A 27,572-nucleotide genomic window follows, 5' to 3' on the forward strand; every position below is an offset into this window, starting at 1 on the left:
CCCCCCCCCACACACACACAAACCTTCCACTTTTTCATGTTGTATGTATATATTACAACTATCGGGAGATGGCTTATTCTGACTGGCTGATTCTTCTGCGGATCACAGCACCAATTGATGTCACGTTATTCTTGTGTGTGCTTATGTCTGCTTGTGTCTTGATCTGTGTGACAAACACGCTCATGACTCTGTGACTATATATGTGTCATAGAGAAATGACTACTCACCAGAAGAGTTTGAATCGTATGAAACAAACAAGAATCTCAGTCTGCATTACATGTGCTTTTTTAGATACACAAAATGACTCAGACAATTAGAAAAGAGTCTCTCCACTGCAGGTATGCTACTTTAACCTCGTTGAGAGCTGTAGATATGAGAGTAGGAAGTGTACATGAAAATGTTAAAGTAGCTCAGTGTTTGGCATGATGAAGTGCGGTCAGTCAAGTATTAGTACAGTGACATTTTTTGGTTTTGACTCTTTACCACAACACTTTGGTTTTAAATTGGAAAATGACAATGAGGGCAAATGTTCTCAAAATATTGTTGTAGAGGTTGTGGAAACATAATTCATAAATATAACCTTAAAACAAACATTATGTCTATCACAAGCTGTAGTTATTGGCATATTTGTCAGAAAAAAAGTCTTCTGTTAGTGCAGCTGTATCTGTTGTGGCCAAGATACAAGGCAGATGGATCAGTAGCCAAGAGAAAGTGAATGAGAATGAATCTGCTTAGTTGTATCAATAATAAAACAGCGTGTCAATGAAAAACAGCATGTGTGCTCATCAGTGTGTGAAACAGTCTTTTCACACATGCTGTCTGTACATAACCATGTATTTGTCTTTGTATTTCAGGGGTGTAGGTCCAGGTTGTAATACCAGGGAGATAGCTGATAAGCTGATTGATCTAAAGGCAGAGCTCGATGATCTGGCTCTCAGGGAACACGAGCTGGACCAGCAGAGAGTCTGGGTCCAACAGAGCATCAAGAATGTCACAGATGACTCCAACAACAGCCCATATCCTTCACTGCATAGCGTGTTTATATGTCTGTTGTAGTTTATCAGGACAGTACTTATTTAACCTTACAGTCTAATCAGTAATTGATTTATTATATTGCATTCCAAATTACAAGTAATGATTGTTCCTGAGAAGAGTTGTTCCTCATTTGTGTTTCTTCATACCCAGCCTTAAAAACCCTTTGTGCCATCACAAGGGTAATTTTTTCCTCCAGAGCCGCAGAGGACATTTTACTTGTACTTTGTGTTTTGACTAGTCAACTGATTTTTTTACCTTTTACTTTAATGTCCTGTGATAATTTTTTTTTATGTATTCTGTTATTTCAGTAGAGCTGTGCCAGCTGTAATAAAGGTCTACTGGCAATTGTAGTACTGTAACTTTCACCTGTTGATGGAAAATATTTAGTGAATTTACAGGCTCATTAGAGCAGTGCCAGATTGCTGACTATCGAAATCCGTAGGTACTGATGTAAAGCCAGGGGTTTTCCTGTATAGGACAGACTGCCAATTATATCATGGGGATAAAATGCTCCTGAGGAACAAGGACAACAGTGACAAACTGCGTGAAAACATTTTGCAACCATTTGCAAACATGCCATTATGAATTACTTAGATTACTTAGATATACTCTATACTATGTTCTGTACTTTGTACAAACCACTCATGGTCAGTATTTAGATATGTGCGTGTGGCATGCAGTGACACAAGGACAAAGTAAACCATGACAAAACAGTGAAACATATCCAATCTCAACACCATCTGGCATCTCATAGTGGACTGTCCTGGGCATACATCACCACAAATTCTGCCAGCTCTGTCAGCCACTAAGCTCATATTGAGTCTCTCTGTCCTGGTAATTTAAAGGGGCACTCCACTGATTTTTACACATAAAAGTAGGAGAATATTAGAGAGTGAGTATTACCTATCCTGTATATTGACTTCTCTGCTTCTGGATTGAGATTTCTAAAGTCTGAAAAAATAGCCCACCTTTCTTTTCAAACAGAGGGTGTGAAGTTTGACAGATGAGATTATTTAACAGGCAGGGGGAGCGTAGTTTGTGTTGTAGTTTCAGTGTTGGAACTGTAGGACCTCCAACTTTACTGAAGTACTTTATTGAAATGCTGGAGTACCCAACTGATTAATGTAGGTAGTCAGTAAATCGTGTCTTTGGTTAACCAACAGTCTTCCAGTCATAAGTAGTGCAAATGTGCAAAGCTGTATTGCTGACATATTTTCTTACTTTAGTGACAAACCTTGTTATTGTATGGACCCTTAACACATTTATACTATGGCATATATAAAACATGAAGACCTCTGTGGGGCTTTCAAAGGTATTCTTTCCTCTATGCTCTGCACTCACTGTTTTCATTTTCTGTCACATTTGTCAACACTTGTCATGACTCATTACCTCTTTTTTGCAGGTGACACACTCCTAGCAATTCGTGCTCCCATCGGCACACAACTAGAGGTGCCCATACCAGAATCTGTAAGTTGTGTGTGCATAGTGTGTGTGGGGGTCAGGTCCACCTACTTTTGTTCTGTCTCGTGCCTCAGACTGGGTGTTTGTGTGTGCATCCAGGTCCTTAACGGGCAAAGGAAATACCAGATCCGTCTCAAGAGTTCATCTGGTCCTATAGAGGTTTTGCTGGTCAATAAGGACCCGTCCAGTGCCTCTCCTGTTGTTTTGCCCGTCCCTCCTCCAGATGACGTCCTTCAGAACCTCCCAGCACCAACTCCTACCTCCCAGCCGGCCACTGCTGCCTCCCAGGTCAACACACATTAGCAATCACTATGCAAATAGTACTATTTTTTATGTATTTATCGGTTTACTGTTGACCGGAGGTTCACTCTCAAGACGTCCTTCTTTAATGAGACAATAAAAGAGGATTAGTAGAAGACATTGATCCCAAGGTGGCAACATTTTTCACAGTTTGTCTCATGACATGACAGTTGTGTTTGAAATAGTGTTCGTACAAGCTAACTCACCATGGAAAAATGATTCAAAACTTGTTTTCATTATACAAATCCATCTTTCTTCATCATGCCATGTTGTGACTTTCCTTCATCTTTCCACCTGGCAGGTCACCAAAGCAGCTCCTGCCACTTCTGCAAAACCGGCTCCTGCCACAACATCTGCAACAGCAGCCAACCAGACAGTCTCAGTGACAGGTTTCCTTCTTATTGTCTAAACGATTCCCTCTTTCATATAACATCATGTCATTTTGATTTTTATTGTTGTATTTTAGACTGAACAATTTGCTACCAAGGGCTACCGTTAACATAGTGATTTACAGCATGTTGTCTCGTGTTTGTTTTATTTTAGAAGTGACGACCACCACGGCGCTCACCCCAACGACAGATACACCTTCTGCAGTCACTCAGCAGCTTCAGTCCTCTGCCTCGCTGGACGGATCTGCATCCTCTTCTGCCTCTGCAGTATTTGAACCAATTAAGTCGGATCCCTCTGAATGTGAGTTTTGCATGTTGCTGAACTTTTGAACCTCTCATAACATAACATAACATAACATAACATAACATAACATAACATAACATAACATAACATAACATAACATAACATGCACCTTTTTAGAGAAGACAACCTCACACTAAGAATTATAATGATTATGATGTTTACTTTTGCATTCAAAGTCTCTCTTTGACGTTTGTTTCCAAAGTTTAGTTTTACATGTCATTAGGATCAAATCTCACACATGGATAAATTTAGTAATAAATTTGAATTAATTTAGTGGTTGTTCAACTTGGGACTGAGCCACTGCAGAGGGGGGGTGGGAAATTGATTTAATCATACTAACCAATTTTTATTCATCCGTCTACATTCCACGCAAGATTTTGACACTCTTCATGTCATACACTTGTGTATCTTACTGAAAAGTTTGTTTTGGTTTCCCTCTAGTGTTGGACTTTCCCAAAGAGCTCTCTGATATGTTTGATCCAACAAGAGGTAAACATTTCTTTAGTTTTTCAGAAATTTGATATTTTCTCCTCCAGTGATTGCAGTTACCAACGTCACACCTTCTCAGTGTCGTGCAAATTGAAGGCTTTACAAAGGGTCACTCAGTTCTATTCTCTCTCTGACAGAGATCATGAGTGGAGATTTGTTGGAAGACTTGATGTCATCAGAAGGTATGTTTGCTCACAGACACACGAATGGAGAAGCAGATGACCGTGAGGATTTGATGATGTGTAATTTGTGTAACAAAGAGGCTATTGAATAAACGTAACTTTTGGATTCCATTGTACATTTCAACACATGGCCTCGTCTTACGCATCCTGCATGTCTCATCTATTTCTCTGGTTGTTCCATTTCCAGTGTTCTCGCCTCTCCTCCGGCTGTCCCCTCCACCCAGCGACCACGACTACATATACAACCTGGATGAGACAGAAGGCCTGTGTGACCTCTTTGATGTCCCTATTCTCAATCTCTGACCCTGGAGACTGTTGTCAGAGTGGGAAAGCATTTCCCTTACATGCTAATCTACCTTCATTTTCTCCAAGTTTTCCCCCTCACTGACGGTGAAGGTGAGAAGAGGTGCAGGAAAGCCCATATGATCTGATGAGCATTCAAAGACACCTCTGCACTGACACAGTGAGCTCAAGCTGAGCTCAGTCAGACAGTAGCTCGATGTACAAATTTATGAAGAAATACAGGCGAGAACAAAACGTTTTATTTACTGCTTTTCCAAGGAAACTGAGTCAAAACAAAAGACAAATAATTATATTTTTGGATTTTTGTGTATTATAAAGCGTCATGTTTGTGTATCAGCTTTCCCGTGTTCTCAAGAGCGAATGTGTGTAAGCATACTTTACATGAGTGTGCTTGTGAGTCCGTGTGCCTGCTTGTTTTTTGTATTGAATGCTCTCTTAACTTGAGTCAGATATCTCCAGGAAAAAAAGAGAGAATTATCAGGTCAAGAGTCATAGCAGACTAAAGGAGCACAGCCTTTATCACCTGGCAGCTGCTCACGCATTGGCTGAATGAGTCCAAACACAGCTGGTTAAAATATGCACTGTCCTCATGTACATAGAGAATATATATTTTGTATTACCAGCACACAAAACTATTGTATTATTATGAACTACATTTGTGGCAGAGCAGTAGTTTGCCAAAAAAGAAAGGTACCATACTCAAATGATCAATACTCTATTTAAGAATTGTTTTGTTTTGAATAATGGGACTTGATTAAACCTTTCAGTGCTGAAGTGCTGTTGGGTTCCAGTTAGAGAAAGAACATTTTAATACTAAGCTGTTGAGGCCAATAAACTTTGATGTAATGAGCCAAGGACCAAAAAAGTGCAGGACTGGGGGGGAAGTTTTAGACTACAACTATTTTTACATTAACACCTTTTTAGGTCAACAAGGTGCTTGTTAAAATGAAAAATAAAAATGTCACTTGTAAACTCTACATTACGAATACCTTGTTCTTTAACTGGTTCAACATTGGCACGTCTACACTGAGAGGTTCAATTGTTTAAAAAAAGAAAACGGGCACGCTTTCAGTTTCATTTTGCCTCTGGACTACTACAATTGGACCTTACAGATTTTTATTGGCTCTGATTTATATGTAATTTAACTGGTGTATGTCAGAGGAGTAGCCTTTTCCCCCCTTTCTGAAATGAGTTTTGTGGCGAATGTCTTTCAATTATAATGTATGTATATGAATACCATTGTACTCAGTTCATTTGTATGTAAAAGGACATGTATGTATTTCTGATGTATTTTTACTGATGCAGTGAATATAGTCACCATGTCATGAAGTGTGATCCTGTTTTGGCTATTTTTTTTTTTTTGTATATTTGGCACAGATCCCTATTCGATAGTTTTTACTTTTTTGCGTTTTACTTTCTGTTCACGCTCATCACTCTAAATTTGATTTTTCAACTCTAATTATTCTCTCTGTGCAGGGGACAGATGAGTAGCAATTCGGGATGATTTGTTACTCGTCAGACTGTACAATACCGATATTCATCTTTCTACGGTGCTTTCTTCTGTAAAATCACTTTTTGTGTAATAATATCCTGGTTTGCCCAGGATGACATGTATGTATGTAAAGTATGTACTGTGTATATCCTTCTCTACCGCTTGTATAGAATAGCATTTATTTTTTATACCTGCTAGATATATTATTACATGACCGTTGCTACTAATTTTGGGCTACACTTAAACTTTAAGGGATTTATTCAAAAAACCTTCTGCTTTATAAAAGTATCCTATCTCATCATTGCACTTTACATCACTGTGGACAGATTAGTTGCTACTCATTCATGTCTTGATCAGTAGCCAGTCGTTGTGTTTGGACAGTGTTTGTGAGCAGCCAGGGAGTTCAAGAGTCCTGGGTTGAATGGATCATGTCTTGTCTGCTGGTGTGTGAGACTCAATCCTTCAGACCGCTTTTAACAAGGCTCACTATTGTTAGGCTGTAGTTGCATCAAATGATACAAAAATAAACACTTTGGTATTCTTTGTGTATTGTCTGGTTTCCTATTTAACTCAAGGATCTCCTGTCATAATATATGCAGAAAAAACTCACGTATGTTGTTTATATGAGCTAGGGCCATTCATTGTGTTATGTTTTTGTTTTTAATTAACTAATTGATTATAGTCATGAGCTGTTTACATGCAGTTTAAAGAAAATATGTTACAAAAAGACAAGGTGCAGATGTCACAATAAATGTCCTTTGATTTGCCCCTGTGGACAGGACCTTGGGCTACTGTATGCTTGTTCATTCAATATAACATTGACAGTTATTTAATTGAACAGGCAGAACTTGATTTGTCGTTAGATTATGTACAATGAGTTTGCAGCTGATGTCACAGCCTCCCCAATTATCAGACAAACCTATTTAGCTAGCTTTGTGGAGATCTGATAAGGTCCACAAATGTAAAAGAACCATTAAAGATTATTGGTGTATTATCCCTAAAACTCATTCCCTATCTCGTCCTCCCCTCTTTTCCTGTCAACTTTCTATGATAAATGCATTAAAATAACCAAAAGAGCCACTTAAGTAAAAAATCATATGTCTGTACAGGAGACAGACATGAAATGCAGCAGTATGTTGGTAGGCTTATCAGTGCAGTAATGTGACATACAGGCTCCCTGCTCCCCCTTTGGTTACAATAGGCTTGTTAATATAATTCTCAGAAGTATGGAAGTAGGGAAAATTCGTGTATACAGTGTAAAACAACTCTGGGGAAAAAGGGGGGACAGCAGGGGGCAGCTGTAACCAACTATACCCGACCCGGAACTTTGAATTAATTCATCTCCTACTTCTTGGAAAATTGGAAGAAAAGCTTGTGTGGTTCAGTACGAGGAGCAAAAGCATTTCCAGAGCTTGTATTATTTTTCTTTCAAAGTAAAAGCGCTATATCTCTCGAGGAGTAAAACGATTTATTGGCGGTAAAAGTAATGAACTGAAAGGGTTGAATGGACAATCTGTCATGGAGGTATATAGATGGAACTAAATGCCATGAAACAAATAAAAGCGTGATGGATTTTTTTTCATACGAAAGTTTCTCAAAACATAATTTCCACGCCAATGCTTATATTAAAACACCATAGGCACGAAAGGTTTTATTTTGAAAGTAATAACCGGAAGACAGTTGTCTTAACATGTCTAACTTGCCCCGACCCTCGACCAAACGACTCCAACCAACCCGGAACTTTTAAATCAACTAATCATTCCTGAAAACTTGTTTCGAGGAGTTTCCTCCTGCTTTTTTTTTTTTTGTTCAGATGTTTCTTTAAGAAAAAAGTAACTTCTGGATACTGAGCGTTGTTCCCTCTGAAGGAAAAAAAAAAGACAGCTGCAAATGTTTCTCGCTCCGACTGCGGCGGTTCCTGCAGGACAGTAGCCCTCGACTTGTCTTTTCAAACCAGGTAGGACGCAGTCAGAGGAAAAAAAGCTCTGCAGCTGATTCTCACATTTCTTTTCACAAACCTGTTGCGATTCATTTCACAAAGCTTTGGCAGCAGCCATATCAGTTTTAAATTGAAAGTACCAACAGTTCAGGTGCTGTTTTGATACTTATTTGCACGTACGTGTTTACTTTTACTTCTAACTAAGTCAGCTTGAACATTGTTTGGTGGTGAACATTTGCAGCACCACATGCCTTTACTCAACTAGCGTTCAGCTGCACTTACATTTATTTGTGTAAAACAGAATTGAGATATTGTCATAAACGGATTACTGTATGCATGAAAGTAATACTGAAAGTATGAAAGTCTGATTCTACTAGATCACAGTACAAAAAAGAGGGGGGGTTGGGGGCGGGAGGGGGTCCCTGTCAGGTTAGGAATTTCAGGCAGCTGAGAGCTCCCCCTTTCTCACACACACACACACACACACACACACACACACACACACACACACACACACACACTCACACACACACACACTTCCACAGAGGGGAGGGGAGTGTGTCAGTCCAGGGGGTCTGAGACACACATTGGGTCTGCAGGCAAACAAAAGGTCTGGCCGTGCCTGTGGTTTTAAGCTTAATGAAGCAAACTGCTCAGAGAAGAGCACAGGCACTGAATATGATGGACCCCTTATCTTTAAGAGCGTGGGTCTGTGAGACAAGGTTTATTGTTTCACTGCGGGAAACAGTCTATCTATTTATTGTACATACACAGATATATATTCATGCCTAAATTAGGTTTTTCTGCATTGTAACTGTCATAACTTCCCGTATCGTAATAACTTAGTAATACAGAAACAATTTATCAACTGAGTAAATTGAGTTTGGACAAAATTCATTGATTATCAAAATTGTTGCCAACTAGTTTTCTGTCAATGACCTAATCCATTATTTTACTACTTGTTTTGGCTCTAGAACTCTAGATAACCTTTTATCAACCTGTGTTGATAAATGCAGTGAGGTTTTATCATACTGAATCACTGTATTAAGAGTAGTTTACCAACACCATAACTTCTGTTTTAATGCAGACAGGCACATGCAGACTTTTGTTTCAGCTTCCACAGACAGGTACAGACACTGTCTGACACACTCTCTTCAGTGGTTAACCTCTGTGGAGACTGAGATGGAAACCTCCCCTCTCTATTCTGCTGAGTTAAGGAAAGGAAACATTGAAGTGCTTTCACATTTTTACTAATCAGCAGCTTTTCTCATGAGCTGAGGTGTATGACAAACACAGGGCCAATTTGACAGTATTTAAACTGTGCAAAAAATCTGCCTGAAGAAAAGTGAAATAGTCTCAGAGTTTTTGAACGTTTTAACATCCTTTTTGTATTTTTACTAATACATTCTTCATCAGGTTGTATTACCAGCCATTTAACGTGATTAAATATAAAATAGTATGAAATTCATTCAATGAAATGAGTCAATAGACGGATTACAACATTACTAAACTAGTTTTGTTTTGGAAACGAGCCGAGGCTCAAAGCAGAGCTAGAGTTTATTGTTAGACTAGTTGTAATGATGGGAGAACGTCAGTGAAGGGGGAGCTTTATCCAGTCTTCCATGAGGTCTGGAGCATGTACAGACAGGTCGTGATGACTGTGGGCTAATAGTGCTTTGTTGTCGTCATGGGTAAACCAAGAATGCTAGACGGTGGGAAGATGTAACTTGAATGTTTTAACTCTCAGGATTGGGTAATCTGACTTTGGTTATTGCAGCAACAGAAAATCAGTATAATCTTCGTATTATGATATTAGGCAACAAATGATCTATTTTTGTTATGGTAACAGCATGATAGTTTTGGCCTCCTGTTCTTCAAGACAATTTTCTAATATTAATAGAAGTTGAAAAAAATGAAAGCCTCTACCTGCTTGGTTGCACAGATGATAGTTTCTCAAAATCTTCATGTGTGTAAACATCATTAGATTGCATAGTCATGCAAAAAAGTGATTGTAAAACCACCTTCGTTTCACATCTTTAATCTACAGCCACGCTAGCAGCTCTGTGAATGGTACCTTGAGCTAAATGCTATCATCAATATGCCAACATGCTGGTGATGTTTGATGATGCTGACGATGCATATGACGTGTTCACCGTCTTACTTTAGCCATCAGCATACTAACGTTTGCTAATTGGCTGTAAACACAAAGCATATCTGGGGCTGATGGGAGCATCAATGGTTTTCCAGGTACTATACTAATTATTTTCATTATCTATTAATCTGTACATTATTTTCTTGGTTAATTGGTTAGTTATTTGTCTATAAAACAACAGAAAAGGGTGAAAATGCACATTACAAATTCCCAAAGCCCACTGTGACGTTTTCAGATGTCTTGAAATTTTCACAGCCACAGTGTAAGTGGCTGATTTAGAGCTTTTTAGGGCCTTTGAAATGTTTGTGATGTTTGATTTTTGTCAGCCAGATAAAGAATTAGTTTCATTTTCCATTTGCCAGCCTTTTGGAGAACTCTTTTTTTTTTTTAAATAAATTGTACAGGTCATATTCATACAGTTTAGCTTCTCATACAGACCTGCCAAGTATTCATTCAGAATGGGAAATGAAGAGCAGCGTCCAAACACGCAGCTGACTAAAAAGCCACAATTTTTACGGTGTGTATTTCCCCATTAATCCTCAACCTGTGAAGAATTGTTTTGACAAAGCAAAGCCACCCCTCCTTTCACTCTTTGTAGTGCAACCCAACCAATAATTTGACGTTCAGCTGATATTCTCAGTTTCATTTCATCGTTATTCATCTCAGACAGACACTCAGCTTAAAACCCACAGGCAGTCAGATTTTGTCCCTGAATTTGCTGACTCATAAGCTGCAAACAAACCTTCATTCCCCCAAATCTCTTTAAGATTAATAAGGCTGCAAACCGCTGTTGTTATTTGTTGGAGGGAAGTTGACCTTTGGCACCAGCACCAATTTACCAGAATGTTTTCAGGACCTCAGGGCTGTCTTCACCCTCCAGTCCATGTAATTTATCCAAAAACAAACATGGGAATGTGTTGTTTGTTGTATTTGCATCTTTTTGTTGATCAAAATCTTCTTTCCTGCTCTGCCCCCATTTTCATTCCTGCTTTGAAAGCCTTCTACATCAGGAAAATCGCTGCCTCAGGCCAAGTGAGGTGAGAAGACCGTAAAGGCGTATGGTTGTTTTGACAGGAGTATTGCTTTGAAACCTGCCATAAACTGTGAGGTCTTTCTCTTTGAGAGTGGAGTGAAACTATGCGAGCTATCCAACAGATCATACAGAGGATGGGGGTTATTAATCACAACGAATACAAGCGGGCGCAAGCTCGACCGTTTTTCTTTCATCGAGAGCTCGTGAGTGTACAAAAGAATTTAGATCCAACTGTATTGTTTCCATGTGCTGAGAGCGAGGGAGAGACGGAGAAGGACGAGGAAGGGGGAAGGGTTGGAAGCACAACAACAGCTTCTTCTGTATCCTCTGGGAATGCCGTCTGAAGGCTGCGGAAGAAGTTTGTCTGTGAGCTGGAAGGGGGGAGTGTGAACAATCCACAGTGCGTGTGTAGACAGCCCTCTCAGCTTTACTCAGTGCACCATAAATACACAGTGAAAGAGGAACACAGTGTTCTACAACTTCATATTGAAAACGATAGTTGCTCTGACAGCCATGAGTCATTCATGAGGTGAACAGAATCATCAGCGCCCCTAAAAGGGAACCTGCTCTTGGGTTGGGTTGTTTTTGCTGTATCACGTTTTGAAATCGCAGAATTATTATTCCGTTTTGCACAGCTCAAGTTTCTGTTGGTAAAAATCAAACTGAACAGTTTGACTGCTCCACATAGGCCTACATTTTTGTTGATTTATGTAATGATCAGTGTCCAATTTATCTCTATATATCACACTTAGAGCTCATGTTTATAGCTCAGCCTGTGAAATAAGTCTTCTGCTTTTTTTTTTTTTAGACCCATCGAATACAAGCTCATTCTTATTTTGGTCATAGTTTAACTAAGATTTTCACAAAGTTATCTTTGTGTAAACAGGACAGAAGAGCTGTTTTATTTGGCCTGTTAACCGGTTTTATTCTTGGGAGTTCTTATCTGCACATCCTTCTTTCATGAAGTCATCATGAAAGAGAAATAAACTTATAACACACTCTATAATGACTCTATCATGTCTTTTATTATCAAAAGCCAGAGAGTGGGGGAGTCGAAAGGTGCCAAAATGCCACAGCAGAAGGACATAGTGAAGATAGCCATCCAGATGCCTGGGGCCTACCCCCAGCTCATACAACTGGACCAGGTAACACACACACACACACACACACACACACACACACACACACAAATCCAAAAACCAGTAAAAAAAAAATGGATGAATGAGGTTTGTCACTCTGGTTGGTAATAATTAGAAATAATGTAATAATAACTTTGTCATATAAAAAGAGACTCTCCGTCTGTTCTCAGACGTTGCTTCAGTTGGCTGCTGAACGCTTTGACAGTGAACTACCATGGGAATGTCTTGCCCTCCGTTGAGCCTTTTTTCAGGCAGCACTTCCTCTTAGTGTGCTTCATTTGCTTTAGACCCAAAGACCACAGGGATGATCTCCACACTAAAAGGGATAGGTCAGATATTTGTACTTTGGTTGTCATGAGTTTGACTGGTAATGTTAGCTCAGGCGATCTGTGGTTTGAGACAGAAATCTTCAGCAGCACTATGGGCCAGCAATGTGTTTTATGCACATACCACATCCCTAGTTACTGTCATGTTGCTTCTGAAGTTAATGCAGCATGATGTAGGTATAAATAGATCTGAGAAGAATGTTGTTATTTCTCTTGGATTTATTTTTCTGTGTTGTTCTGTGTCTTCAATTATCTTTGGTGATCAGATGTGCTGCTGCTCAAGCTGCCACATCACCTGGTGATGCCTGACCAAAAGGCCTGCCTGTTTGACTTGATATCCATGCCTTCATATAACTCAAACTCCTCAATTATAATTATATTGTTGAGCTTGATAGAGGGGGGTTCTCAATCTGGGATCACTGCTACCTGAGAGGCTAAATTCATGGCAAGAAGACATCCAGACATTTGTAAAGATGTCTCTTCCCATAGTTTTTTCACGCAGCAGCATTGGGCTGCAGGTTTGGTGATATATGTAAATATAGATATATGTAAAGTGGTGATTCACAGTCAGATTGTATTTAGTGAAGCAGCCTAGAAACCTAAACAACAACGACATAATATTTATGCCAAAAAAAAAAAAAAAAAGCATTTGTGTGACTGTGGTATGTGTCACTATTCCCACTTCCTTTTTGCTGTTGTTTGATACAGCTGCTGCAGCACAAGATATTTACAGTAGCTGAATAATGCCAAGTCTGGTGTGTATGATAGTTAGGCTGATGGCTCCGCTTTTTACATTTTCTTTTGCGATCACCCTGCTGCACTCCACTTTTTAAATTCATTCATTCATTGAAATGTTTTGCTTAGAGGAGCCCCAAATGTCTGATATGATATCTAATAAAACAATGAAAATAAAATAAAAGATTTGAAATTTTTTTCAGTTATTTTGCAAATTGTTGATTTAGTTATATATTTTACACAATAAATGTATATATATATTTTATCTTATAATGTCTTTTTTTAATCATTTCATATTGAACACTTTTGAGTTTGCCACACCCGCCTGTTGGTTTTGTTTCGTCAGCTTTAACCAAATGTGATGGTGGGGAAGTTTTCCTTGCGTTTCCAAGAAATTTTGGGGAAGTTTTACATCTTTGCGCAAGACACTATGCATGAGATGTAGTTTAACGTGTACAGCAGGGGTGTGTGTTCACAGTCATATACTGTACAGCAAATGAGAAAGTTTGAACGGAGAGAGAATGGATTTAACAGGTACTTACAGCTGTAAAAAAGGCAGCACAATTGAAAATTCAATGGGCGCAGATCCTAGTTTTAAGCCCTATCACCTCAAACAACATTTCATGACTTTGTGTTGTGTAAAGAGCACACCAACTGAACATTCAGGAGTACTGATTTGGATGTGAATGAATGCCCATTCTCTACCCAAAATATTTTTATTGTAGATCACAACTAATCTTGCCCAGGAAAGAATCCCTCAAAAACGTCTTATTGGCCCTGCCGTCTTCATTAAACACATCTGATCAGTCGACCTTCTTGGCTGCCACTAATAACAGACCGTTTACTGGGTCTACCACAGAACCCGAAGACATTTTGATTGGTTGACCGCGGGGCTGACCACTAATGGCAGGATAGCTAAGAGTCAGACATGGAAGTAGTCTGGCTTTTATTTACGTACAAAGAGGGATCTGGGCACTGAGAGGAACATTGTTTAAAAAGCGTTGGGGAGCTCTTGGATTTCCTCTTCTCAGCAAACAGGGTTTGCAGCCAGCGAGAATAGCTGTGGTACCATGATCCCATAACAGCGTGTTATTACTGAAGCATGTGTTCAGCTCCCTGATGGAGGAAATACTTTGATTGTAGAGTCTGCTAAGTCCTGTTGTTATGACCCACATGTATGCAGCAGGTGTGTGTTTTTGTGATATGTAAATGTATTTGCCTTTTAAGTGTTTGTGATTACATAGAGTTTGTTGTGTCTCTATGCAGAAAAAGCCTCTGTCTGCTGTCATAAAGGAGGTGTGCGATGGGTAAGTTGATAATGGCTCTGATGTCTCTCTGGTTGCATTTGACATCATTAAACTTTTTGTGGTATTTTGATAGTTAATATCTGTATGTATGTGTGTGTTTGTGTGTGTGTGTGTGTGTGTGTGTGTGTGTGTGTGTGTGTGTGTGTGTGTGTGTGTGTGTGTGTGTGTGTGCGTGTGTGTGTGTAGCTGGAATCTCCCAGGTCCTGAGAACTACGCTCTGCAGTACGCTGATGGAGTGCAGACGTACATCACTGAATCAGTGAGTCACATCTACGTACACATCAATACAAATATTTGTCCACACCGGGGAATCAGTCTTGTGAATGTCTGAGCACAGCTTGAAGACGATGAGCAACAGACCTGAGTCAGACCTGCAGATGTGCAAATCTCTGTGAGATGTCAAATCACAGCAATGAATCAGACACACTACTCTATCAGCACATGGTGACCTCTGTCTACTTTTGTTTGTATTTCCCTTGTATCTGAAAGTACGTAAAGTTACTCAAGACAGGGCCCAGCTCTCACAATATCAATAAATTGTGAGACCGACTGAAAAATCAACAGACAGAGGGAGAGAAAGAGAAAAGCGCACAGAGCTACACTCTCTGCCCTTCCCCTCTTTTGACTGTAGAAGTCATTACAGTGCCACCAGAGAAATGTGCAGAAAGATGCTTTATTTATTGTAGAACATTTTAGTGAGACGGTCAATATAGTGTTGCTGTGAAGAGTTTGAAACGCACAGCAGGGTTGTACTTTTAGCTCTGCTGGAGCTGCTACAAGGATGTTCACTTTGAAGTCGGTGAGTTTGTAGTAAAACGCAGATGTTTCCGCTTCTTGATGGTTGTGTGGAAGGCTTACCTTGATTGCACGCGATGTAAGAATGAGATCATTTCCCTCTTTCAGCAGCAGTTTGATTCAGAAATATCCATGTGAAATGGATCCATGTAGAAACCCTGGCAGCCGTCTTGAGGATGTCTCTTTACAGTCAGTCTTGAGACCTGGCTTTCCCATCAAGGCAAACAACAAAGATACATTGCTGATCATGTGAATCTGCAACAGCCTGACACATCTTCACAATTTTAAACTTCTTCACAGTTTTAAACTTTTCTTTGACTGTGTTACCTGGTCCAGTTGTATGAGCTGGGGGTAGGCCCCAGGCCTATGTCCTTCTGCTGTGGCATTTTGGCACCTCTCGACTCCCCCACTCTCTGGCTGTTGATAATAAAAGACATGATAGAGTCATTATAGAGTGTGTTATAAGTATATTTTTCTTTCATGATGACTTCATGAAAGAAGGATGTGCAGATAAGAACTCCCAAGAATAAAACCGATTAACAAGCCAAATAAAACAGCTCTTCTGTCCTGTTTCCACAAAGATAGCTATGTGAAAATCTTAGTTAAATTATGACCAAAATAAGAATGTTTGTTTGTTTGTTTGTGTGGTGTAGAATCGTCTGGACATTAAGAACGGCTGCATTCTGCGACTGACCAAGGCACCGGTGAGTCTGCAGACATCAGGCTCTCAGCCACTTTCCTCTTTCATCTCCCTCCTCTCACATTCCTCCAGCACTCTGTCCCTCACTCTCTGTATCACTCTTTTATTTACAATCTGCATTGCAGCAAATTTACAGAATAAGTTTCCTGGCAATAGAACGAATCAGCATTGATCCGTCTCTGCCGCTGCAAGTAGCCAGGTTTTAAACAAGAACAACAACACCATGAATTACTAGGAATGGAGGAAATTGTTCAGTATGGTTTGTTTAAGTATAGGTGTTTCTTTTTGCATGAACGCAGGGTCGCTGCGCAGAGGACTTGTTCAAGGGCATCCAGAGCTCAGACTCAGGCGTGCGCTGCGATTCGCTGAAGGAACTGGCGAGTGTTTCCACAGACGTGACCTTTGCTCAGGAGTTCATCAGTCGTGACGGACACCTCTTATTGGTCAAGATAGTAGAGGATTCTAATGAGTTAGTACTCTGTGTGTGTGTGTGTGTGTGTGTGTGTGTGTGTGTGTGTGTGTGTGTGTGTGTGTGTGTGTGTGTGAATGGGTGTGTGTGGGTGGGTGTCTGTGCTTGCATACCTTCCTTGGATGGGGTGGAATGCTGTTCCCCTGATAGATATCACTGGTGCTGAAGGGTTAAGTGGTTTCTGCACATGTAGCAGCATATCCCTGCTGAGTTAAACATGTATAGGAAAAAAACACAAGGAGTGTTCCTGCTGAATATATTGTATAAGGCCACAAATATGAGACTATACTCTAGGGAAGGAAATGGTTCCTCCCATTTGTTCCTCACTCTTTCTTCTTCAGTTAAAGCCTTTGTTGATTTATTGATTTTAAATTTGAACCATTCCTATGATCATAGATCGCACTAACAAGCTTTAAAATAGCACAATAAGCTGAATCCTTAGTTCTCTGTGACACATTGGAAATGTTTTAGAGCGCATTAGCATACATATTTACACTTTACACAGTAATTGAATTATTAAAAACACTTGCTGTTCAGATTCAGTGTGTGTGTGTGTCTGTGTGTAAATTTAAATTATATTTATTTCTATGTGTGTCTGCTTCATCCAGGAGTAATGTGATCATGACCCACACACTGACAGGCTTCATGGAACTGATGGATCATGGGATAGTTTCTTGGGAGAACCTATCGTCTGTCTTCATCAAGAAGGTGCCGTATCTGTCGCTCCCTGTCTTTTGTTTTGTCACAGATTAGGTTTTTATGTGACCGTAGCTGCATTCTGTCTTAAGATTCCCACCTTCCCTCCTTTCAGATTGCCAGCTTTGTCAACGCCAAGCCGACCGATGCATCAATACAGCAGGTGTCGTTGGACATCCTGGAGAGCATGGTGCTGAGCAGTCACAGCCTCTTCCTGCAGGTCAAACAGGAAGTCACCATGGAGAGGCTTATCGCTCACCTCCAGGTGTAAGTAACAGATAGATTTGGACTCACTCGTACTTAAAACTACCGTTCACACCTCCGTGTGGCGATGAGGTGGCAGGCTGATGAGTCAGTATCAGTATAGTCTCTGTAAGAGGAAGTTTTCAAATATGTAAAATACTGCTGATAAAACGGATGTGAGGATTGAAACCTCGAAAACAAGAACATTTTTTAATCTCATTGTTTCTCTTTTCTCCCCAAACACACCTTTTCATACAGCTGTAAAATGTTGAAATGGGAGTTTGTCTCACACCCTCCTCTCTGACTTCTTTCAGGACAAATCAGCAGATACAGACTAAAGCCATGGCCCTGCTTATGGCCCTACTACAGACAGCAGGCGACTCCGACAGACAGGTGCTGCTGCAGGCTGATGCTTGCTTTCTGACATTGTTCCTCTTCTCCTTATAGCTGTTCAAACTCACACGCATGCAGTTGAATATGTGTTTAGGTTGTTTCCTGAATGTTTACTTCTCCCAGACGGTGGTGCCTGCGGCTGTAAATCAGTACGCACTGCACATTTTTCAGTTTCAGTTGTCTTAACTCTTTACTGTGAGACATTTGGGTACTTATGGGAAGCTGTGACACCCCAAGCTGTGAATGGCATGCATGTGACTTAGGGTAAAAGGTGTTTATTTGCACCAGCCGGACCATTATTGTACATAAGAGTCAGAGTCCTGCGAGCATCACTTCTGCCAGACAGCTGGAAATGATCCATCTATCTCATTCTCTGTGGTCATATCAGCTTCTCTGCAGACAGTCGAGGCTTTCTCTCCCTGTGTCGGGTTCCTGCTCCTCTCTTATTGTACGGAAACAGTTGCTTTATTCAGCCCTTCGTCTCTTTTCTCTCAGGCTCTCATTGTTACTCTCTCTCTCACTCACACTCACACACACACACACACACACACACACACACACACACACACACACACACACACACACACACACACACGCTTCCTTTTTTACAGTAAATCAACAAATCCACCCCTCTTATCAGTGTGACCAACCCAAGAGAAAATTTGCCCTGAACAAAATGAGGTTGAGTCAGAGAAGCATGTACCAGCAAGTGATCTTTTCGTCACAGGGGTCAAAGTCCCACACAGACGAACCCTGGTCAGGCCCACTGGTCTGTTACCGACACTATATTGCCACCCCATGATAGAAACATGTCATTGCACCTCAGTAACACATTTTACTTGTGCTCACCTTCTTCCTCGTTCTCTCTTTTCCAGGAGATGTTTGCATTCCTAAATAAGAAGAATCTCCGTCAGTACATTTATAAGGTAAATTATCTTTTTAATTCCTTCCTAATTTCATATAGTTTTCTGTATCTCATTGACAATACAACAAAAGAAAACCTCTTTGATGTGTAGCTGTGAATGTGAATAAACCGACACTTTCACCTATTGATGTTGCAGAACATCATCCATAGTTCTGGTTCAGTCCAGGACGAGATGGCCCACTACCTCTATGTCCTACAGTCAGTTACTCTGAATCACCTGGAGCCTCGCATGAGGACGCCTCTGGACTGTTACAGCCAGGTGAGCTATAACATCAGGTGTCCATACACTTTCTCTCAATTCCTGTTAGACACACACACACATTATTAACAGTTTAGGTATTAGATAATTTGATTTCTAAATCCTTCTCTGAACCTTAAACTGTTCATGGATAAAAAGCATTAACTCCCTGATGATTGAAGATCCTGATCTGCACCTGAATTGAATCAGCTGTTCCTTGGCCCAAAGCCAGCGTGTTTATCTTTATGGGTAAATCTATTAATCTTTCATCTTTACTAAGTTATAGACTAATTTACATTCTTAGTGGAAATGATCAGATACACCATATGAAGACTATGTGTATGGGAGTGATTGAAGTATGTAAATATCATTACTGATGGTCGGTTACGTGACCAACAACACAAAAGCTTGAAACATTTAAACACTCTAAGAAGTTAGCATCCATCTCTTACCTGCGTCTTCCCCCCTGACACCAGGAGCAAAGAGACATCCTTCACAGTTTGCGGCAGGCGGCGTTCGAGACAGAAAGCGAGAACAGCCTGAGCCACGAGAGGCGACGCTCGCTCTGCGCTAAAGAGTTCAAGAAACTGGGCTTCTCTGTGAGTGTCTGCTGTCACAGCTTGTTCTGTGAAGTTTGTCCATCAACTTCTGTCATATTTCTCTCAGTGACATTATTCATATTTGCATTAGTATTGTCTTTGATCCTTTCCTTTCAGAACAATAGTAACCCTGGTCAGGACTTGGTACGGACACCTCCTGGTCTTTTAGCTTTGGACACCATGTTTTATTTTGCCTCACGCTATCCTGATGCCTACAGCAGGGTGAGTATGATTTACCTCTGTTTAAAGAGTTCAGTGGTTTTTGTCTTTGTCTCCTTTTATGATTAGCTAAGTATCTAATTGTCTCCAACTCCCAGTTTGTTCTGGAGAACAGCAGTAGGGAGGACAAACATGAGTGTCCGTTTGCCAGGAGCAGCATACAGCTCACACTCATCCTGTGTGAAATTCTTCGCATCGGAGAGCCACGTAAGTTGACCTCCTGCTCCTGCCATAACATTTCCTACAACCTCCAGTCAGACCATCTCTAAGACTGAGCGTCTTTCCTTTGTTTTTGCGTTTGACCTCCGTCCTCTCCATCTCTTCTCGCAGCCTCAGAGACGGGATCTGACTACCACCCCATCTTCTTCAGTCAGGATCGGCTCATGGAGGAACTTTTCTGTGTCTGCATTCAGCTGCTCAACAAGACCTGGAAGGAGATGAGAGCCACACAGGAGGACTTTGACAAGGTACAATAGTCAAGCACAGCATAGCATAGCATAGCATGGTTTGCTTCATGTTCAGTCCAGGGCACCAGAGAAAGAGCTGGAGGACTGCATGCAGGAATGATAACATCAAATGAATCCATCTTTCTTTAGGATCCCATTGAATTATGAATTATAATGACCATAGATTAAAATACCCAGAGCTCAAACACCAATTCAGCTCCCATTTCCTTTATGGTAATTACAATACTTCCAGCGTCCCAGTATCCATCTCAATATCCACTCAGGAAAATCAAATTTCTTCTCAAAGGACCCAGCTGGAAGAATACTGTGTGTAAGGGCAGATTACTGAATAATCAGTCCACAACACAAGCTGTTTCCTTAAGTTACAGTCGGTCACGTTGTCCACTGTAGCCATACACTTAAATCAAAACTGTCATTGCAAAGTGATCTTGTAAGAAAACAGGTTGAAGGACCAAGCTGAATTCCATGAATGCACAAGTTTTTCATAGTCAACGAGCCATTTGATCGTTCTGACGAACGTGTGTGAGGGCGAGAGTTTTCCCACACAGATGGGAAAGATTATCGCTTGGCTGAGAGAGGCTTTCACGCTCTACAGTCTCTGCTACACCGACATACGGCTGTTGAATCGCTGGTCCGGCGTGGCTCGATGGTTAGACGACCGTCACTGTGTGTGTAAAAAGGTAACACGGGGTGTTTCAGATCCAAGCCTACATGGCCAGAACTGGTCTGTCTCATGCAAATCCTGCAAACAAACAAATCCCGTGACTTAGCAACACCGTGCTTCCCATCCACACTGCCAGACAGGCCACAAATACACTTCCATACATGGTCAGAATAATGTTGAAAGCACCGTCGCCTTGTATCTAATCACGGTCTCGTTGTTCTAATCCGTGATGTTTGTTGGTTTGGGACTCAGCAACAAAGCAGTGATTACCTCATTCTGTGATACAGTCCTCAAGTTGTTTCTTCTCTTGAACAGAAGCATCATGAATCATGTGTAACAGCCTAATCAGTTCAGAGTTCAGTTCAGAAATCGATCTCATTTTAAATGCATCTTTGCAGGTGTGACAACAGTTAACACGATAAATCAAGCCCATCTTGAGTTGTATTAATGAACTGAGAAAATCTTTTTTAAGCAAATCAATTTAAATTAAACAAAAGAGCAGGCAAACCAGTAGAAATTCAGCCTGTTTTACACACAGAGATCTGAGCCTTTCACACAGATTTTATGGTGGATTTGTGGAACTTTGTGCTTCTGTGACTTTGTATAGGTTGATTCTTATGCTAACTTTCCCCAAACTGCCCCCACAGACAGCATTTAGAAATACACAGTGACTTTACAACCACAATGTAGTACTAGTACTATGGTAATAGGTTGAGCCAAGCCTTGAGCAGCGGGGTCTTGTCTGAGAGAAATATTGAGAATCCAGCCGCCCTGAAAGAAAGAGTGGTTGAGCTTTTGTCCCGAGTCGCATTTCAACATCAACCACAGCCGTCCGTCATCAGAGTACTCTCCTGACAGTCATAAAACTCAGTGACCTTTTGACCTGTCAGGAGCAGCCCAGTGTCCTGAGCGCCAGGACAGCAGACCGGCCTTTTGTTTTTGCCCACGGCCCCCTACCCAGGGTGCTTTGGGGCAAGGACAAAGGGGCATTAGGTGGACAAAGAGAAGCGTGGTGGGCGGCAGAAACAGAGGGAGAAGGAAATGGGGAAAACAAAGCGCCCAGGGCATCAGCAGTAATTACACAACAACAGAGGGAACGTAAAACCTCTGGAAACAATATGAAAGGGAGAGAATGAGAGGGTTGGACTGCAGCGAGCAGATTGGGAGAGAAACCAAAGAAAAAAGAAAAAGAGAGGAGGTGGTGGCAAATGTGATATCGCAAATTTTAAGTTTCGTAACTTAGAGAATAAATCGGATGTATTTGTGTTGGTGTGTGCGTGAGACTGCTCCACAACAACACATCCTCCCTCAATCCAGTCACGTGAATGTATTTGGTTAGCTCTGTACACCCCCTGTGATAACGGTCATCCTCCATGAGCGAGCGAAAACACACACACACACACACACACACACACACACACACACACACACACACACACACACACACACACACGTATTTAGCATACATGCACATGCTGCAGGGTTTTAGGGAACAGAGACAGCTGCCAGTCATTGCTCCTATTGGCCAGTTGAGCTAAATGACAGAGGGGCTGGACAGGGGGTGTGTGTGTGTATGTTTGTGTGTGTGCGTGTGTGTGGGAATATCAGGGTGTCTGTTTACAAAACACCCACAGGCCTGCACCTCTCTTGTCATGTAGGTGATCTCTGTCTCTCTCTTCCTCACTTTCACCACTTGTCATCCCCATCACATTCCTCTGATTGTTGAAGATATTCAACACATATTCGAGGTTGGGATTGAAATATTTGGCAAATTAGTCGACTCTGAAGGATAAAAGATGGAGGTAAGATTCAGGCTTTTCTTGTGTTTATTCTTGGCTGTGAGGAGTGTGTTGTTCTGTAGTTAACTGTGTGTAGTTCCAGGTGTAGTACAAAAAGTAGCACATACTACAAGTTGTTAAAAAGGTGACACTTCACACCAGAGAGGATTTATAGCATCAGAGCTGAGATGACATAACAGTGTGAAGTGGCGGTCTGAAACTCGTGTCATGTGAAAATTGCCGGACACTGAGGTTATTTTGGCTCATGGGACTTGAGCAGTCAGTGACGGCGTGAAACTGTAGTCACTTGTTTTGTGTCCCTGCTTGTTCACACAATATAAAATGACAGTCTGGATTTCACTGTCTGTGCGCTGCCAGATGGGTGGACTCTCATTCTCTGTGGTCGTAAACAGTTTGGTCACATTTAAAAAGCCTTTTGTCTTCAGCCCTCAAGGAACAAGTATGTTTCTGAATTTGCGTCATCAGATTGCCACAGCGCTGAGATATCCACTTTTGGTTTTGTAATGTATGTAAATAACTGTGAAGCAGGTCCTCCGTAAGCAAATGATTATTTGTATAACAGCACATAAGAGAAATCTGGACAGAACTTGAATGGGTCAAATTACACTTCAGTGATTGCTCACAGTCAAAATGGGTGTGAACAGGAATGATGTGGGTCAGCAGAGCCGCTTGTGTGTGGACAAATTGTGCTGGAGTTTGCTTGGCCCTGTAGCACTATAGATTTTTTACATAGATTTTCCAATTTTTCCAGCCGAGACGTGTATACTGAAGAGAGCTATAGATTTTACTCACAGGCAAGTGCACAGTTTGACCAACTGCCCTGAGCTCTCGTTTCAGGGTAACCAGGGTCACCCCCTGTCTCTCTGTGTGAGCATCAGTTTAATAAGTCATGCAGAAAACACACACACACACACACGCACACACGCACACACACACAAATCACACGGGTATAGTGAACGCTGAGTCAGTGCTACTGGAGGAACTTGTTTACAGATTAGTTTTTACATTAAATGTGTATTAGATGTTTAATCAGCAGTTAAGGATGAACCAGAGGACAGTTGGTATGATGTTGGTGTTGGTCACATGTTGCAGTTAATTAGGTTAATGAAGAGTGCTGGGGCCCTGTGCGTGGGCTAAGAGTTACTCGACAGTGTGAACTAGGACAGACTTGGCTCTTGAATTTAAATCCGCTAATAGAAATAGGCTGGAAATACATATGAATGGATCTGAGCCAGTGGGTGTGGCTTAGAAGGAGTAATGAACGACAGCGTGGAGGAGAGGAAGTGAAATGCTCGTAAGCTGTGTTTATCTTCTATCTATCAATCTATGCTCCACGTTGTGGCCTAGTAAACAGCAAGAACTTGTTGATGTGGGTTTTAAAGGTCAAAGGTGATGGTTAGGGACGTTTCATTCTTAACAAATATAGTATGGTACGCACCACATACTAAAAAGTGCAACAGGTGTTTCCTGTATTTGTGTAATTTTGACATAAATTATTCTTGTTTGGTCACAACTTTGACCTTGCTGTGAAGTTCACCTGAACTTCTGCAAATTAGAGCATGTAGGTTCACCTGTGGCCACGGGAACAGTATGTCTTCAGCAGTGAATGATGATGAAGATTGTGACTTTCAGTCAAAAACGATCAAAAACTTTGAGTTTGAGTAAATAATAATAGGAAAATACAACTGGCTTCATACGTCATTATTTGAATTTATACAGTGTTTCCTTTCTGTGGTTGGTGGCTTCTGATGATGTGTACATGTTAGTGTAGTGTAACATTCCTCAGAGGGGTTATCTTACCACAACACGGTTGCTTTCCTTTTTGAAGGCCACTTCAAAGACATCTCCAAAACAAGGGGAAGTGTTAACTGGGGAGATCTGCATGGGACGAGATATGAGTACAAGTCAACAAAACTGAACTGAACATTGCTTTTCCAACACCTGTCACTCATCCTTCAACGATATGTAACCATCTCTCTGTCCCAATGTCTCCGTCCCCAGGTGATGCAGGTGGTGAGGGAGCAGATCACCAGGACATTGTCCAGTAAGCCGACCTCCCTGGAGCTCTTCAAGAACAAAGTCAACGCTCTCAACTACAGCGAGATCCTCAAACTGCGGCAGACGGAGCGGCTGCACCAGGAGGAGACTCTCGCTCCGCCTGTGCTGTGAGTTGCAGGATGAACCAGTTCACATGTGCACCTCCTCGTTGCCTTGTTTATCCTTTGCTTTAGCTGTGAGGCAGAAAAATGCTCCTTTCTACAGTAAATTCTGAGCCTGACACAGGAAATCAGATCACTGAAGAGAGTGAGTCTCTAGTCTAGAAAGACATTCTTTTGCAGAGGAAACGCTTAGATTTATGTTCGGACTGGCTGCGAGATGAAAGCTTGTTAAGATCAGCCTTCAGTCTGGCCTTGTGATGCACACAGCATTCAGTTTTTGCCTATTTATATAGATGGTATTAGCGGGTTGAGACAACCTGATCAGCTGCTCTAATGACGACTCCAGATAGTTTCCACCCTTATAGAATCAGCTGATAGGTCAGCAGCCATACTGTTGTTGATTACGCAAGTGTTTGTCACTAAACACTGAGTGTAACAGTGTGCTGCTGTGTGGGTCATCCATGCAGGTTGGGTTTATGGTCTGAAGAGGTGCTGCCTGCGCCGTGATCCTCATTTGATTTCTGCTGAAAATAATGATGAAAAAAACTGCAAACTTGAGTTTCTTCAGTGGGTTCTAATGTAAAATGACGAAGCATTTTGTTGAGTGTGTGTGTGTTTTTTTTTTTTCTGTCCAGTGAGCTCAAAGAACGCCTGAAGCCAGAGCTGCTCGAGTTGATCCGCCAGCAGAGACTCAACAGGCTGTGTCAGGGAACGATGTTCAGGAAGATTAGCAGCCGGCGCAGACAGGGTGAGAAGCAAGCACACACACAACAAGCCACACACCCATGAAAGACAGTAGGCTGTTTCTTCTAATCTTTGTGACTGGCCATTTTTCTCTCAGATAAACTGTGGTACTGCCGCTTGTCGCCCAATCACAAAATGCTTCACTATGGCGATGTGGAGGAAGACACGGACAATCCGCCAATAGAAACGCTGCAAGAGAAGAGTGAGTTGAAGCTGAGATGGGGCTGCACAGATGTGAAGATTTACAACTCATCTGTATTTAAATTACTAAACATGAGCCCTGATTAAAGTATTTAAATGATGTTAACTTCATTTTCTATGTTCAATGCTCTCTGCTTTCCTTCTCAGTTCCAGTAGCAGATATCAAAGGCCTGCTGACAGGAAAAGACTGTCCTCACATGAAAGAGAACAAAGGCAAACAGAACAAGGTCAGTGGCTCTCTTTATCTTCTCAGATTATGGATACACTCTCATCCTGTTAGTATACGTAACAAACGAGAAGCCTCACTGGGTTTGCATGTGTGTTCCTCCCTCACTGTAGGAGGTGCTGGACCTGGCGTTTAGCATCACATATGATGTCGAGGAGTACAGTCTGAACTTTATCGCACCCTCCAGAACTGACGTGAGTTTGGCCCTGAATTAACCTACGTCGCAACGTTTCCAGATATTGATCAGGAACATTTTCCTTTCTTTATCACAGATTCTTCTTGTCTGTGTTTGTCTTATAATGAGGAGTAAGAATATACCGTGTACTTACTGTCTTTCTTCCTCTGTCAGTTCTGCCTGTGGACAGATGGGCTGAGCGTTCTCCTGGGCCGGGAGATGAGTAGTGAATCCATGCGCAGCGAGCTGGAGATCCTCCTCTCTATGGAGATTAAGCTGCGCCTCCTGGACCTCGAGAATGTCCCCATCCCCGACAGCGCGCCGGTAGTCCCCAAACCTCCGAGCAACTACAACTTCTGCTACGACTTCAGCCAGACTGAGCAGTAGAGCGTGTGCACAGGCTGGAGTGCAACTAGGATGTGCGAATGTGTAAATATATGTGTATGTGTATGTGTGTGTGTGTGTTTGTGTGTTTGTGGTGAGATTTGATCTGTGCGTCCATGCACTTATTAACACAGATTTATAACCCTGACATTAGAATTTTCTTCTGTGGCCTCATTCTCTACATCCAAGTGAAACTGAAAACATGGAAAGAGTCTCTTAAACTACAATAGCGGTTGTGGGTAGGAATCGCTACCAAATGGCTCTCAGCCGGATTAATGCTGCAGATTATCACTCCCCAACTGGGATAGAAGTTTTCTTTCTTTTCTCAATCAGTTGATGTTCAGCTGTTCTCCTTCCTGTTCCTCATCTGTCTGGAAACATCAACAAATTCCAAAAACAGAGACTTGGATAAATGAGATTCTTGATGTTATAAAATACCACCGCTCAAGTAATGGTACTTTAATTTTGTTGTGTAATCAGTTTTATATTTCTAAATATATCTAAACTATGTATGATACGTGGAATATTCCTGTGTGCGAGGCTGCTTATTACTGGTTGGCGCTGTAGACGCTTTGATCTGGTTGTGCTCATTTCTCCTAAATTCTTGTATGTTTTTTGTTTTTTTTATTAATGGGCATTAACTAGAACACAGTGCTTTTTCAAGATGTGGTACATGTCTGATTCATTTCCAATATGTGATATAGAACTACAGTATGTTTTCAATGTTGGATGATTTTTCTTGCTTAAATACACCTATAGGTACTGGCCTTTGTACGGATCCCAGTGGCTCAGTGATGATTACTGTGGAGCGGAGATGCTCTGACTTCTTGTTTTATAGCAGTGCAGATTTGCATTAGGTACTAAGCTGACTTTTTTTTTTTTTTTTCTTG

At 41.3% G+C, this 27,572-nt stretch overlaps 2 protein-coding genes across 2 annotated transcripts in view; both read left to right on the plus strand.

Moving 5' to 3' along the window:
- Positions 1 to 6,498, plus strand: part of e2f4 (E2F transcription factor 4) — a 9,112-nt gene extending 2,614 nt beyond the window's left edge. Inside the window, exons 3-11 of the mRNA XM_087177982.1 lie at positions 855 to 1,015; positions 2,303 to 2,347; positions 2,438 to 2,502; positions 2,596 to 2,784; positions 3,098 to 3,185; positions 3,340 to 3,486; positions 3,931 to 3,978; positions 4,116 to 4,160; positions 4,348 to 6,498. Coding sequence (XP_087034108.1) covers positions 855 to 1,015; positions 2,303 to 2,347; positions 2,438 to 2,502; positions 2,596 to 2,784; positions 3,098 to 3,185; positions 3,340 to 3,486; positions 3,931 to 3,978; positions 4,116 to 4,160; positions 4,348 to 4,463 — 904 coding nt within the window. The 3' untranslated portion in view covers positions 4,464 to 6,498. The remainder of the gene's footprint in view (positions 1 to 854; positions 1,016 to 2,302; positions 2,348 to 2,437; positions 2,503 to 2,595; positions 2,785 to 3,097; positions 3,186 to 3,339; positions 3,487 to 3,930; positions 3,979 to 4,115; positions 4,161 to 4,347) is intronic.
- Positions 6,499 to 7,660: 1,162 nt separating this feature from the next.
- Positions 7,661 to 27,461, plus strand: elmo3 (engulfment and cell motility 3). The gene is made up of 21 exons (XM_023421269.2): positions 7,661 to 7,912; positions 12,116 to 12,224; positions 14,546 to 14,586; positions 14,773 to 14,845; positions 16,035 to 16,085; positions 16,381 to 16,550; positions 17,159 to 17,258; positions 17,362 to 17,513; positions 17,804 to 17,882; positions 18,758 to 18,808; positions 18,944 to 19,066; positions 19,522 to 19,644; positions 19,762 to 19,866; positions 19,962 to 20,070; positions 20,194 to 20,330; positions 24,795 to 24,958; positions 25,588 to 25,700; positions 25,794 to 25,898; positions 26,045 to 26,124; positions 26,237 to 26,317; positions 26,473 to 27,461. The coding sequence occupies exons 2-21, from the start codon at positions 12,147 to 12,149 to the stop codon at positions 26,683 to 26,685; spliced, it is 2,148 nt and encodes a 715-aa protein (XP_023277037.1). The 5' UTR covers positions 7,661 to 7,912; positions 12,116 to 12,146; the 3' UTR covers positions 26,686 to 27,461.
- Positions 27,462 to 27,572: the final 111 nt, after the last annotated feature.

Source organism: Seriola lalandi, unplaced genomic scaffold (genome assembly GCF_002814215.2).
Source record: "Seriola lalandi dorsalis isolate HSWRI2012SDOR001 ecotype SW California unplaced genomic scaffold, Sedor1 jcf7180002054671, whole genome shotgun sequence".
Classification (NCBI taxonomy): Eukaryota; Metazoa; Chordata; class Actinopteri; order Carangiformes; family Carangidae; genus Seriola; species Seriola lalandi.

Excerpts from the sequence above, each read along its gene's own strand:
- elmo3 (XM_023421269.2), top strand. The coding sequence starts at position 12,147 with ATGCCACAGCAGAAGGACATAGTGAAGATAGCCATCCAGATGCCTGGG. Across the intron at positions 19,645-19,761 it reads TCAAGAAACTGGGCTTCTCT|AACAATAGTAACCCTGGTCA; the intron begins GTGAGTGTCTGC and ends CTTTCCTTTCAG. Across the intron at positions 26,318-26,472 it reads TCGCACCCTCCAGAACTGAC|TTCTGCCTGTGGACAGATGG; the intron begins GTGAGTTTGGCC and ends TTCCTCTGTCAG.